This window comes from Nerophis lumbriciformis, linkage group LG01, assembly GCF_033978685.3.
Source record: "Nerophis lumbriciformis linkage group LG01, RoL_Nlum_v2.1, whole genome shotgun sequence".
NCBI classification, from domain to species: domain Eukaryota; kingdom Metazoa; phylum Chordata; class Actinopteri; order Syngnathiformes; family Syngnathidae; genus Nerophis; species Nerophis lumbriciformis.
The window spans coordinates 30,628,555-30,641,398 of NC_084548.2; the positions used below are offsets into that span (position 1 = coordinate 30,628,555).

The window sequence follows — 12,844 nt, forward strand, 5'->3', positions numbered from 1 at the left end:
AGTTGAGAGACTCGCCACCAGAGAGAAGCATTGTTTGAACTCACTATAATTCCCTCCGTAGCCGAACTGCTGTGGACCAGGCTGACCCATGTTCGGCACCCCCACAGGATTGTCCATGCCACCAGGAGCTGTGACGTTTGGCGGCGGGCTGAATCCACCTGCGGCCGCCTGTTGCTGCTGTTGCTGCATCAGCATCATCATGCGCTGCCTCCTCATCTGCATGGTCACCATCTCCCTGCTGCGCTGAGCCATCATCTGGGCATTCAGGAAACCCTGCTGGGAACAAAAAACACAAAATGTGTGTTGCGCACTAATTTTTCCTAAACATTCGTGAAAATGGTATCTACCTGTCCAGCCATGCCTTGTTGCATGGCGGGCCGCATGACGGGATTGCCTCCAGGGTTCTCCATCTTTATGCCCATGGTCTGGCGTGTTTGGTTCATGAACTGAACAAAGAAAAAAAAAAGCAACATTTTAGGTTTATTTAATTTTTTTTTAAAGATGCTAAAATATAAAATGCATTATATCAAATTGGATTGCATGTACCGTACGGCGCACCGGGTTAAAAAAGCGCACTGCCAATGAATGGTCTATTTTTCATCTTTTTTCATATATAAGGCGCACCGGATTAAAGGAGTCAGATTTTTTTTTCTCCAAATGGAAAACACTTCCTTGTGGTCTACATCAGTGGTCCCCAACCTTTTTGTAGCTGCGGACCGGTCAACGCTTGAAAATTTGTCCCACGGACCGGGGGGGTATGGTGTTTTTATTTTTATTTTTTTTGTCATAAAGAAATACAATCATGTGTGCTTACGGACTGTATGCCTGCAGACTGTATTGATATATAATGTATATATTGTGTTTTTTATGTTGATTTAATAAAAATAAAATAAAAATCATTTATTTTATTTTTTTCAATTTTATTTCTTTTGCGGCCCGGTACCAATCGGTCCACGGACCGGTACTGGGCTGCAGCCCGGTGGTTGGGGACCACTGATCTACATAACATGTAATGGTGGTTATTTTGTCAAAATGTTGCATAGATTATGTTTTACAGATCATCTTCAAGCCACTTTCTGACAGTTGCTTCTGGATGCGCCATTTTGTGGGCGGTCTTATTTTCGTGGCTCACCTTCGACCGCGTCTTTTCCCCGTCATCTTTGATGTAGTGGTGGAAGAAGTGTCAAAAGATGGAGCTAACTGTTTTAATGACATTCAGACTTTACTTAAATCAATAACAGGGCAGCATCTTTACATCCGCCGGAAATGATGTCCCGTGAAAAAACTAAAGTTCCTTGGGTGAATAACGTAAACTCACTACACCGGTATGTTTATAAGTGGCAGATATAAGTTAGAACTTTACACTACTTTATATTAGAAATGGCAACAGCGGAGGATGAATGTCACATAACAAGAAGATAGAGAAAAAGAAGAAGCTTATCTACTACGGTGTCAGTACGGACTACAAGGCGGATGCGCGCAATTTTTCAGGACTTATGCAGATCCCAAATAGAGATCAGCAGGTACCAGAAGGTAAGAAAAGTCGCTTTTGCAAAATATTGTGAAACAAAACACCAGATAATATGCCTTACCTTATACACACATCATAGTAATACTTGTATGTTGAAGCACAGTACAATTCATCAAGCGGTGTGGCTTCATAGCTTACCAAAGTCGTACTAAACATTTTGATGGATTTTTGAGCGCTGTGTGTAATGTTATATATTTTCAATGGAACAAAGAAAATGTTGGTGTTGTTTACTTGAGTCATATTGCAGTCTACACGTTTCTCTTATGTTTGACTGCTATCTACTGGCCACACTTATCATTACACCATGTACCAAATAAAATAGCTTCGAGTTCGGTAAGCAAAACCAGAATAATTCCGTAAAAAAGGCGCACCGGGTTAAAAGGCGCACTGTCGAGTTTTGAGGGAAAAAAAAGACTTTAAGTGCGCCTTATAGGCCGGAAAATACGGTAACCTCAAGTACAGTTGCGGTTGTCATCCCCAAGCCCTTGGAGGGCAGCAAGCATATTTGTTGAAGAAAGTCAAATAAATACAGAGGGAAACTGTCACATACATGCACGTTTCTCGTCTGTGGAAATTGTTCCACTAGGGAAAAAGTTATTGCAGAGTTCCCAAGATAGTCCTCTTGAAGGAAAAGTTCTTGAAACTTTGACATGGAATGAACTTGTGTGGTAGTGGCGTTGTTTTTTAATCTGTCCTGTCCAGTTTCAACTCCATCATTCTCAGATACTTTTTGAGAGTATCTGCTTGTATATTTGGTTTAAAAACCTTTATAATATTCTGACATCAATGCAGCCGATGGCAACTAAACGATGAACGTATTAAATGTTTGCCTCTCGAGTAATATCTGAGAAGTGAGGCGGACTGCCTCTCGATCACATGGTTGCAACCCAGCCATATTTACTTTCCATAACATTTAAAATGATTCTATTTTGCATCTTATTTCTTGTCAGATTTCGGTCATACCTGCTGTCCCTGCAGCCTCTGTTGCAGCTGGAGCCTCATGGGCTTGTTAGTACTCATCATCCTGGGCCTCATCATGTTTGCACGAGGGTGCCCCATGGCCCCCATTCCACCCATGCCAGGGAAGCTGCTGCTTTGGCCCATTTGAGACAGCATGGGCCCAAATCCTCCCTGCTGGCTTTGTCCCTGCATTGGATTTCCTCCGTAGCCAGTCTGCATGGGCATGGTAGGGGGTCCAGGATAGCCTTGTCCATAAAGAGGCTTCTGGTCCGGCACCATCGATGGTTCCTGCCCAGTAAAAGGTTCCAGCTGCTGGTCTGGTCCCTGTGTCTGTAACAGGCAGGAAAGATGTTAACTAGAGATGAATAATAGATAAATGCGTTAAAATGTAGTATCGGAAATTATCGTTGTCGTTTTTTTTATTATCGGTATCGTTTTTTAAATTTTTTTATTAAATCAACATAAAAAACACAAGATACACTTACAATTAGTGCACCAACCCAAAAAAACTCCCTCCCCCATTTACACAAAAGGGTTGTTTCTTTCTGTTATTAATATTCTGGTTCCTACATTATATATCAATATATATCAATACAGTCTGGAAGGGATACAGTCCGTAAGCACACATGATTGTGCGTGCTGCTGGTCCACTAATAGTACTAACCTTTAACAGTTAATTTTACTCATTTTCATTAATTACTAGTTTCTATGTAACTGTTTTTATATTGTTTTACTTTCTTTTTTATTCATGAAAATGTTTTTAATTTATTTATCTTATTTTATTTTATTAATTTTTTTTGAAAGTACCTTATCTTCACCATACCTGGTTGTCCAAATTAGGCATAATAATGTGTTAATTCCACGACTGTATTTATCGGTTGATATCGGTATCGGTTGATATCGGTATCGGTAGTTAAATAGTTGGACAATATCGGAGTATCTGATATCGGCAAAAAGCCATTATCGGACATCCCTAATGTTAACAAAAAAATGTTCTCTCACTGTTCTAGTTTGTAAAAAGCAATTTATCTCACTTCATCATAATAACAGCTTAAATACTACATTTTCATCACAAATATGAGTCACACTGTTATTACACTAGAGCAGGGGTCGGCAACCCGCGGCTCAAGAGCCACATGTGGCTCTTTAGCGACAACATAGTGGCTCCCCGGAGCTTTTTCAAAAATGTATGAAAATGGAAAAAGATGGGGAAAAAATTTTTTTTTTGTTTTAATATGGTTCTTGGAGTAGGACAAACATGACACAAACTTTTCTAATTGTTAGAAATCCCACTGTTTGTATTAAACATGCTGATGAGAGTATTTGGCGAGCGCCGTTTTGTCCTACCAATTACGCCAGTCCTTGAACTCACAGTAGTTTGTGTACGTACAAGTTTCTCCAACGCTGCCACAGTAAGACGTGTTTTATGTCAATCCTCCTTTGTCTCATTTTGTCCACCAAACTTTTTGTGCTGCGCGTGAATGCCCAATAGTGAGCTTTGTTGACGTTATTAACTTGTTGGAGTGCTAATCAAGCATATTTGGTCAGTGCATGACTGCAAGTTAATCAATGCTAACATGATACTTAGGCTAGCATCATTATGCCTTGTTTGTAGGTATATTTGAGCTCGAAATTAATTTTACTTATGTCCTCTGTGTATTTAATGTATATTTGCATGTCTCATAACACATTATCTGTATGTAATAGTGGCTGCATTTCTGACAGTTGTTTGTGTGCCATTTTGTTATAGACCACAGCAAACGTTACACAGCTTGCAAAGATTGTAAAAAATCCATTAGAAGAAGACAGCCTGCTGTTTCCTTTAACTTGGAAACAAACATCTACAACTTTGGCCATTCTAAGCGCCAGTAACTTCCGGGAGTTATCACACCCTCTGAGAAGGCTCCATTTTACTAATGTTTTCCAATGTTGTCAAATAGTGTAGAATAAATATTACATTTCTGTCAACAAAGATTTGCGTCTGCCTGCGACAAATAGTCATTTTGGTAGTAGGCTAATATGGACACTTACATCATGTGTTGTCTTCATTATAACACTTATATAAGACTTTTAAAGTCATTTTGATAGTAGGCTAATATAGCTAATATAGACGCTTACATCATGTGTTGTCTTCATTATAACACTTATATAAGGCGTTTAAGTTTTTTGCGTCTCCAAACAGATTTGTTTTTTGTATTTTTGGTCCAATATGGCCCTTTCAACATTTTGGGTTGCCGACCCCTGCACTAGAAGGATATGTCTGCGCTCAGATTGTTTCATCTATTCTACCTGGCTAACAAGGTCTGGGATGCCTAGAGCTCTGTCTATCTCCTCAAGTGCGATGCCATCCGTGTTGTTCAAAAGGGAATCCAACTGGTCCAACAGTGCCCGCTCGTCATTTTGACCCTCACTGGTCGTGGGTGGCACCAGAAGTTCATCCAGGGTGTTGGCAAATTGCCGTCTACAGTAAACAGACATATCATAAACATTCATGATGGAACAATCTGTTTCGTAGGAACATATCCAAAGGTGGGCTGTGCTCACCTGTTTCCCTCCATACCAACCAGAGTGTCTGGCCATGAAGGAGACTGGTTGGGCTGACCTTGCTGGCTGAAGGTGTTCACACCTATCATGTCAATGGAGCCACCTTCACCACAAGACAAGTTATTTTAACACTTCCAGAATTGCTTTCATGCAATTGACAAGCATAAAATATTGCATCATACCCATATCCATCAGTTGCTGCTGAAGCATAGACCTGGATCCCGGAATACTGTTGGAGCGGCTCACCATGGGGCCCGCTATCATTCCCTTGCTGCCGCTGTACTCCATGTTGGGACGTATCATGGAAGGGTGGCCAGTTGAACCCACTGGACTGGTGCTGGAGCGGGGTATGCCCCAGTCTCCAGATCCCCCCATGGGAGACCTCTGGGTAACCATGCCCCTATTCATTGGCCCTGATTGTAATGTAAAGGTGCACACATCAGTCATTAGGTGTGACATAATATTTAGTTTAGCCTTATAGAGTACAAAGAGAAGTGTAGAATTTGTAATGATACAAACAATACACATGAAGTAACAAGTGTCAAACACATACCCATGTTTCCTGAGTAGCCATCTGGGCTACCAATCATATTCTCCTGCTTCACTAACATGGGGCGTCTTCCAGCTCCTCCAAGCCCAACTGGAAGCTTTCCCTCTACAGACGAGGCCCTTTGGAAAGGCCCTCGAGGCCCTGGACCCATACCTGGACTCGCTAAATAAACAGAAAAAGTGTTGACCTGATAATTGGAACAATGGGCTTCATTCCAGTCCAGGCATGAATATCGTGGAGGAACTTGAAAGTAAAGCTGTGGTGTTATGACTGATGAACACATGTCTTACCCTGCAGATTGTCATCAAGGCACCCCTGTGGTTTGTTGCCCATGTCATTTGGCCCAGCACTTCCGGCTTGATCTGGGTATAAATCAGAGCTTGAACCCCTCAGATCTCCCAGGATGGACTCAAGGTTGTGCAACTGGTTAAAAGATAACATTGTGTTAGTTATTATTTTGAGATTCAAGTAGTTAGATTTGGTATACAAGAACTGAACTGACATCATCAGGTGGCTCTGACTTGATGTTACTCTCATGATGTTCCGGTGCATGGCCAGGTCCAGATCCAGGGCCTCCTCGTGGAGGACCGCCAGCAGTCCCAGAGGGTCCCTTGCCCTCTAACTCCTCCAGCTTGGGCTTGACATCCAATGGCTCTTTGGAATCATCCTTGTTGAGCAGATAGTGGAGGAGAGCGTGTGTCTTCTCCTTCTTGGGGCTAAGCTGCTCCTGCTTGGGCTCAGTGATTAAGCCGGGCCCATTCCCGGTACCGGGACCTCCAGTACCTACTTCACTGCCCTCTTGGCTCCCTAGTGCCACCTTTCCTGTAGCCTCTGCTGTGATCTTTGCCACCTCATCAGGAGTATTTCCATTCTGGAGAAGCTTGTGAAGGATTTTATGCTTTTCTTGCAGTGAGCCTGTGTAGCTAGCTGATGTGGAAACACCCGCAAGCCCACTTGTCTGGCTTAAATTGGCACTGGCTGAGGAAGAAGAGGACACACCTGTGGATAAGGAGCTGGTCATCCCCCCAATTGGGTCCTTACTTTCTGAAGTCACTGGAGTACTGCTGTTGGTTGATGGAGGTGGAATAGGGGGCCCTGTTGGTCCACTGCCACCTACTGTGAGCTCCTCAGTTGGTGAGGTGAGCAACTGGAGCAACTTCTTATGACCTTTACTGTCTGGTAACCTTCTAGTGGGTTCTGATGTTGCCCCACCTGCCTCACTTCCCCCCTCTACAGATTCTTTAGGTGCTGTAGCTGCCTGGCTGTCAAGTCTGTCTCCAGAGCTCTCAGCCTGAGGATGCTGATGATTGTGATGATGGTGCATGAGGTGGTGATGGTCACCTAGTCCAAGCCCTAAGCCCCCTGCCGGGCTTTTGGAGCCGTCCTGGGCTGGTTTGGCCATTTGGTTTGGCTGGCAGGAAGAGGAAGAGTGGACACTAGGAGAGCTGTCAGGTTTATGGGCCGGCGAATGAGACATCAAAGTGGAGGGGATGGAGTTCCCTACTCCTTCACTGATGGCTTGTAAGGCGTTTAGGGAGCTGCTGGAGTAGGTTGTCGTGTTCCCACTGCCTCCTGCACCACTGCAAATGCCACTCATGGGAGAGTGCATGCCTGAAAGACAACCACAACACAATCTAGCAAACAAATTAACAATGGTTACTGATGATGGACCAGGTGCGCTCTATAGTTTTAATTTAGCCCACCAAACATCACCCAAATAATGAAATCATTAACTCTCACTAGAGAAATGCTTATTCATGCAGTACTTCTGAGGGTCCAGATTAGGGGGCCCATAGTGCGGGCCATTTGCGAACTGTAGCTCGTTTTTGTAGATTGTAGAAATTAAATCAACTAAAAAAAACAGCAATAAATGGAGAAAAGGAGTAAAAGGGCATAATGTCAAAAAAAGTTGAAATGTTGATACTAACTAATAACAACAACACAAATTGTATGTCTTTGAATAATTTTGTTTTTTTTTCGTAAAAAAAAAAAAAAGACATGAGTGACTAGTGAGAGCCCATGTGCTATACTGACAGACTCACCTCCTGGGGAAAACTGATTGGCGCCCATCTTTGGACTACCTCTATTTCGGGGCGACATTAGGAGTCCTGATTGGGGACCGCCCATCCGGGGGCTTCCTGAAGGGCTGTTCAAGCCACTCAGCCCAAAGCCACCACTGCTCTGAAAGGGGGGCTGTTGTGGGTGCTGCTGCATGCCTTGGCCCGGGTTGTTCATGGGACTCATTTGATTCATATGTCCCACATGACTCATCTGCATCATGCGGTTGCCCATGCCTCCACTCCCTCCACCGCCACCTCCTCCATATGTGGAGCAGCCACCCATCTGACCCATGTGGCCTTGCTCATTCATACCGAAGGCCCTGTTCATTCCGCCCATGCCCCCCATGCCCATCCCCCCACTGGCGTTCATGTTGATTTGGGCATTCGGGTTGGGGCCTCCCATGGTTTGCTGCCTCATGGGGTTGGGCATCATGTTCCCACCCTGAGCTGAGCGGTAGCCATTTGGTTCCCTGGTTCAAATAAATCAGAAAAAAAGCAATAACTTGTAATTGAACAGGTGACATGTTTTGTAAAATGTAGAAGTGAAAAAATAATAGATAGGACTCAAAAAAAAAAGATCTAATACACTCAAAGTTTGATACAGCGCAGTCTTTGGAGTCCACAACATACAGATAGCGTTATTCCTGAGATTGCGTTATGTGGAAATCCTTATTTTTTTACCCCTTTCTTTTCAAAAAAGTTATGCGTGTAGCTTAGCTGGCCCCCACCTGACGTGCCGTGAATGGTGGATTATGCTCCCACGTCACAGAATGGGGCAGGCACTATCCACCATTAGACATCACTGGGTCAATATTTTGTTATTTTTATTTATTTATTTATCTATTTTCATTCCTTTCTTTTTGGAGATTTTCTTAAAGATTCACTGTGTAAGTTTGTAATTACGTGATAATTTGGTAAAAAAACTACGTGATTGAGTCTGGTGGAAAAAAACAGGCAATGATATGGAGTTGTATGGAACAGCACCATATCAAACTTTGAGAGTAATATATTTTGCTGTGTTGAGTCTTCTTTCTGTTTGAATTTGTGGTGTAAAAAAAAATAAAAAAATCCATCAGCTCCTCTGCATGCCTGAGATGTCCGACATGATATGTGCTAGGTGTTCTTTTCCTTCTTATGATGGTAAATGGCATATCTGCTACAGTATTTGCAAAATTTCTTTTTCTGACCTCTGAAGGAGGTGAGTGGAGATGAAGCCTTGCGGCTCGTTGCTCATTGGGTGACGGTACAGTTTGCTCTTTGTCTGCGCTGTGACCGGAGTGCCATCGGACAAAGAGAAGCGATAAAGTGGCGTCTCTGCATGACCCTGCAAAAAGGCTGCACAAAAGAAAAAGGCACGTTGACCCTGTGGTACAATGATCCGATGGTACATCATTACACTTAAAATGAGGAGCCCGAACAGAGCCGAGAAAAGACAGTTGACTGTGGCAGTGTAACATACCTTCATGATAGTGGCGTTTGTGCGACCAGGGTTGCCCGTCACTGTGCTGAAGGAACATCTGAATGCAACGCCTCAATAAATCCTCCCAGCCTGGACGCATCGATGCTCGCAGAGAGTTCTGGTCAATCTGGATGAGTTTACCTAATTGAGGGAGGACCAGTTGAGGAAGGGTTAAGTGGGACAAATGAGAGAAATAAGACCGACTTAAAGGGGAGCTGCACTTTTTGGGGAATTCTGCCTATTGTTCACAATCATTTTGAACGACAAGAACACGCATGTTTGTTTGTTTTTTAGGATTGTAAAGATGATAAAAAACGCTTGCAAGATGCGGCTAATGGGAGTCACCGTTGTAGCCTTCAAAGCCCTTTAAAATTTCAAAACCCTCCATCAACATTTTATATCCATCCATCCATCCATCTTCTTCTGCTTATCCGAGGTCGGGTCGCGGGGGCAGCAGCCTAAGCAGAGAAGCCCAGACTTTCCTCTCCCCAGGCGTTCCCAGGCCAGCCAGGAGACATAGTCTTCCCAACGTGTCCTGGGTCTTCCCCGTGACCTCCTACCGGTTGGACGTGCCCTAAACACCTTCCTAGGGAGGCGTTCGGGTGGCATCCTGACCAGATGCCCGAACCACCTCATCTGGCTCCTCTCGATGTGGAGGAGCAGCGGCTTTACTTTGAGCTCCCCCCGGATGGCAGAGCTTCTCACCCTATCTCTAAGGGAGAGCCCCGCCACCCGGCGGAGGAAACTCATTTCGGCCGCTTTTACCCGTGATCTTGTCCTTTCGGTCATAACCCAAAGCTCATGACCATAGGTGAGGATGGGAACGTAGATCGACCGGTAAATTGAGAGTTTTGCCTTCCGGCTTAGCTCCTTCTTCACCACAACGGATCGATACAGCGTCCGCATTACTGAAGACGCCGCACCGATCCGCCTGTCGATCTCACGATCCACTCTTCCCTCACTCGTGAACAAGACTCCAAGGTACTTGAACTCCTCCACTTGGGGCAGGGTCTCCGCCCCAACCCGGAGATGGCATTCCACCCTTTTCCGGGCGAGAACCATGGACTCGGACTTGGAGGTGCTGATTCTCATCCCAGTCGCTTCACACTCGGCTGCGAACCGATCCAGTGAGAGCTGAAGATCCTGGCCAGATGAAGCCATCAGGACCACATCATCTGCAAAAAGCAGAGACCTAATCCTGCAGCCACCAAACTGGATCCCCTCAACGCCTTGACTGCGCCTAGAAATTTTGTCCATAAAAGTTATGAACAGAACCGGTGACAAAGGGCAGCCTTGCGGAGTCCAACCCTCACTGGAAACGTGTCCGACTTACTGCCGGCAATGCGTTTTATATACACACTGCAAATATATATATAATGTAGTAACAGACACGTTCATAACAATATGTAATATCTACAATATTTACCGTATTTTGGTCATTTTAAGAAATACTGAAACTTCTTTCCTCGGCGCATTTATTTCCATTTCCATAGCAGCCAGCGCACTTCCGACTTCAAATGTGTGTTCTTACTTCTGGAAACAAACACTTGTGTGTTTTAATCATGGCAGACTTGGTAACAGACAACAAAGATATCATTTTTGGACAAATGAAGATTCACAACCTTATCTTTTTGAACCTCAATGTACAGAGGATGAACTGCTGGTTATAGAAGGGAGCACAACAAAAGAGGGTGAAACGTTGGAGCAGACGGAAGCCGAAAGAGTGAGGTCGGTATGACTTGACGGTGTCAATGTGGAACTTGGAGCCAAGCTATGCGGACATATATGGAGTGCTTACCTAAAGTCAACTTGAAAAACTTCCCCGGCCAGCTGGACCAAACAGACAACTGTCCATGGAGTGAGTCACTATAATATTAATCATGAGGCTGATGAGCGAGCAGTGTACAAACAAAACATGAAATGTGGGCTAATACTTTATAGATACTGTAATATGATTGCTCGTGATTTTCAGTCAGTACAGATTGGTGTTCTATCGCATTGTGTTGTGCATTACAACCTTAAACGCCATTCAGCTGTTGACGCAGGAGCTATCTTACGGCTAAGATGATGTGGTACTACACTCGAAAAAAATATTTTTTAGTGTTTGCTCTTACGATAATGTGTCTACAGTTTGGTTATTATATAGGGGTTTTATACAGGCGTTTTTTTTAATGCATTTTGAAGAGATTTAGAAGAAGAATGGATTGCTCCCATTAGCTGCATTGCTTGCCACCTAGAATGAGCCGATAATTAGAAATTATAATGCAAAATCTTTTATCTCCTTGTCTCTCATAATGATTGGGAACGATAGGCACAATTCCAAAAGAAGTGCAGTTCCCCTTAAAGGATTTGGACTTGAGAGTCTGTTGTGTTGGTCTTCACCTGAGAGCTCATGCCTGGTGTTGAAACTCTCTGTTCTCTCCATGGCTGTAACTCGACGAGCCACACATATCATACATGACTGCAGATCTGTAAAGTCAAGAGAGGGCCATGTCTTACTTTTGCAAAGAACTCTGACAAAAGTCACCAACACTCATTTCATTGGTAAAACATTTTCACAGATATAATCTCAGAATATTGAAACTGTAAATAGAAGGACAAACAGTATTTGCAGGACTACACTCAAACACAAATATTTCACCATGCTTTGTAGAGGAGTGTTTGGAATGTAATATACTATATTTGTTGCAGTATTAGGTTATATTAAGTTTAAAAGATATGCAATTGGATGCAGGACATGTACACCCCCCAGAAACATATTGCCACCCCTTTCTGTTTATCATCTTCTATCAACCAGGAAATATGATATCTAACAGGCAAAAGAACACAAATACACTTTAAGTGGTTTGTGTCAATTTTGTTAACAAGTCAGCCTTGGTGGAGGTATTTACTCTATCTACTAAGTGACATTCTAATTTTATGTCGTCATTAAAGTATTACTAAAACATTCAATAGTGGTGAAAGTTATAACTTACGGTATATTTAATATAGTATTCAACACAGGTTACCTGCAGTGGTTGCTCTGAATGATGTCATAAATCATGTTTCTGGTTCTGGTTACTGTAATGGCATTCTTTTTTTAACACTTGAAATTTCATTTTTAAGTTAAAGTCATTTTGCGGTAAACAAATACAGTTACTGTAAATCCTTGTTCATCAATATTAATAAGATGAATGGAGTTCCAGTGATGTAGGAATTACTGATTATAAATATGTTTTTATAGCCAGAGCATAAAAAGTGTTTATGAGTTTGAAAATATGTTTGTTAACATGTTGAGAGCCCTCTACACATGAAATAACACACTTTAGTCACCTTTACAGTACACAAGTTTTATCCAATAAGAAGTAATGTTGCCTGAAGCTGAGTCAATCAGTGGTGACGATACACTCTGATTGGTTGTCATATAGTGGCCAATAGTACTGTAGTATTGATATTTTTAGTTCATTTTGCGATTTTTATGTTTGGAAATGCTGAATTTAGGCCAAAAATATGTACGCTATATTGGGCTTTAAAACTTTTTTTAATGCATACTCTCCATGTTGTAGGCTTAAATTAAGTGTTAGATTAAGTTGTTTGTTGTATGTATTACATTCTATTAATTATGTTGTGGCGTTGTGCAGATTTTCACCAAACAGAGTTCTGTTTCCATCTTAATGGTTACACTGCTAACATCAACATGTGGCTAATTTTGGTGCTGATGTAGTGTATCTTCCCCGTGACAATCTCAAGTTAACTTTTAC

General features: G+C 42.8%; 1 protein-coding gene across 3 annotated transcripts in view; it reads right to left on the bottom strand.

The window, feature by feature from the left end:
• LOC133618696 (nuclear receptor coactivator 3-like) overlaps positions 1–12,844 on the bottom strand; it is a 146,800-nt gene that overhangs the window by 2,812 nt on the left and 131,144 nt on the right. For 2 of the 3 annotated variants that reach the window (XM_061979291.1, XM_061979301.1), the window contains 13 exons: positions 11,487–11,573; positions 9,105–9,245; positions 8,833–8,980; positions 7,628–8,115; positions 6,088–7,196; positions 5,876–6,008; positions 5,589–5,747; positions 5,218–5,448; positions 5,036–5,138; positions 4,781–4,952; positions 2,495–2,821; positions 348–446; positions 45–276 (listed from right to left, as the gene is read on the bottom strand). In XM_061979291.1, the coding sequence (XP_061835275.1) occupies positions 45–276; positions 348–446; positions 2,495–2,821; positions 4,781–4,952; positions 5,036–5,138; positions 5,218–5,448; positions 5,589–5,747; positions 5,876–6,008; positions 6,088–7,196; positions 7,628–8,115; positions 8,833–8,980; positions 9,105–9,245; positions 11,487–11,573 (3,429 nt within the window). The remainder of the gene's footprint in view (positions 1–44; positions 277–347; positions 447–2,494; positions 2,822–4,780; positions 4,953–5,035; positions 5,139–5,217; positions 5,449–5,588; positions 5,748–5,875; positions 6,009–6,087; positions 7,197–7,627; positions 8,116–8,832; positions 8,981–9,104; positions 9,246–11,486; positions 11,574–12,844) is intronic. The other variant, XM_061979308.1, reaches the window with a different exon arrangement.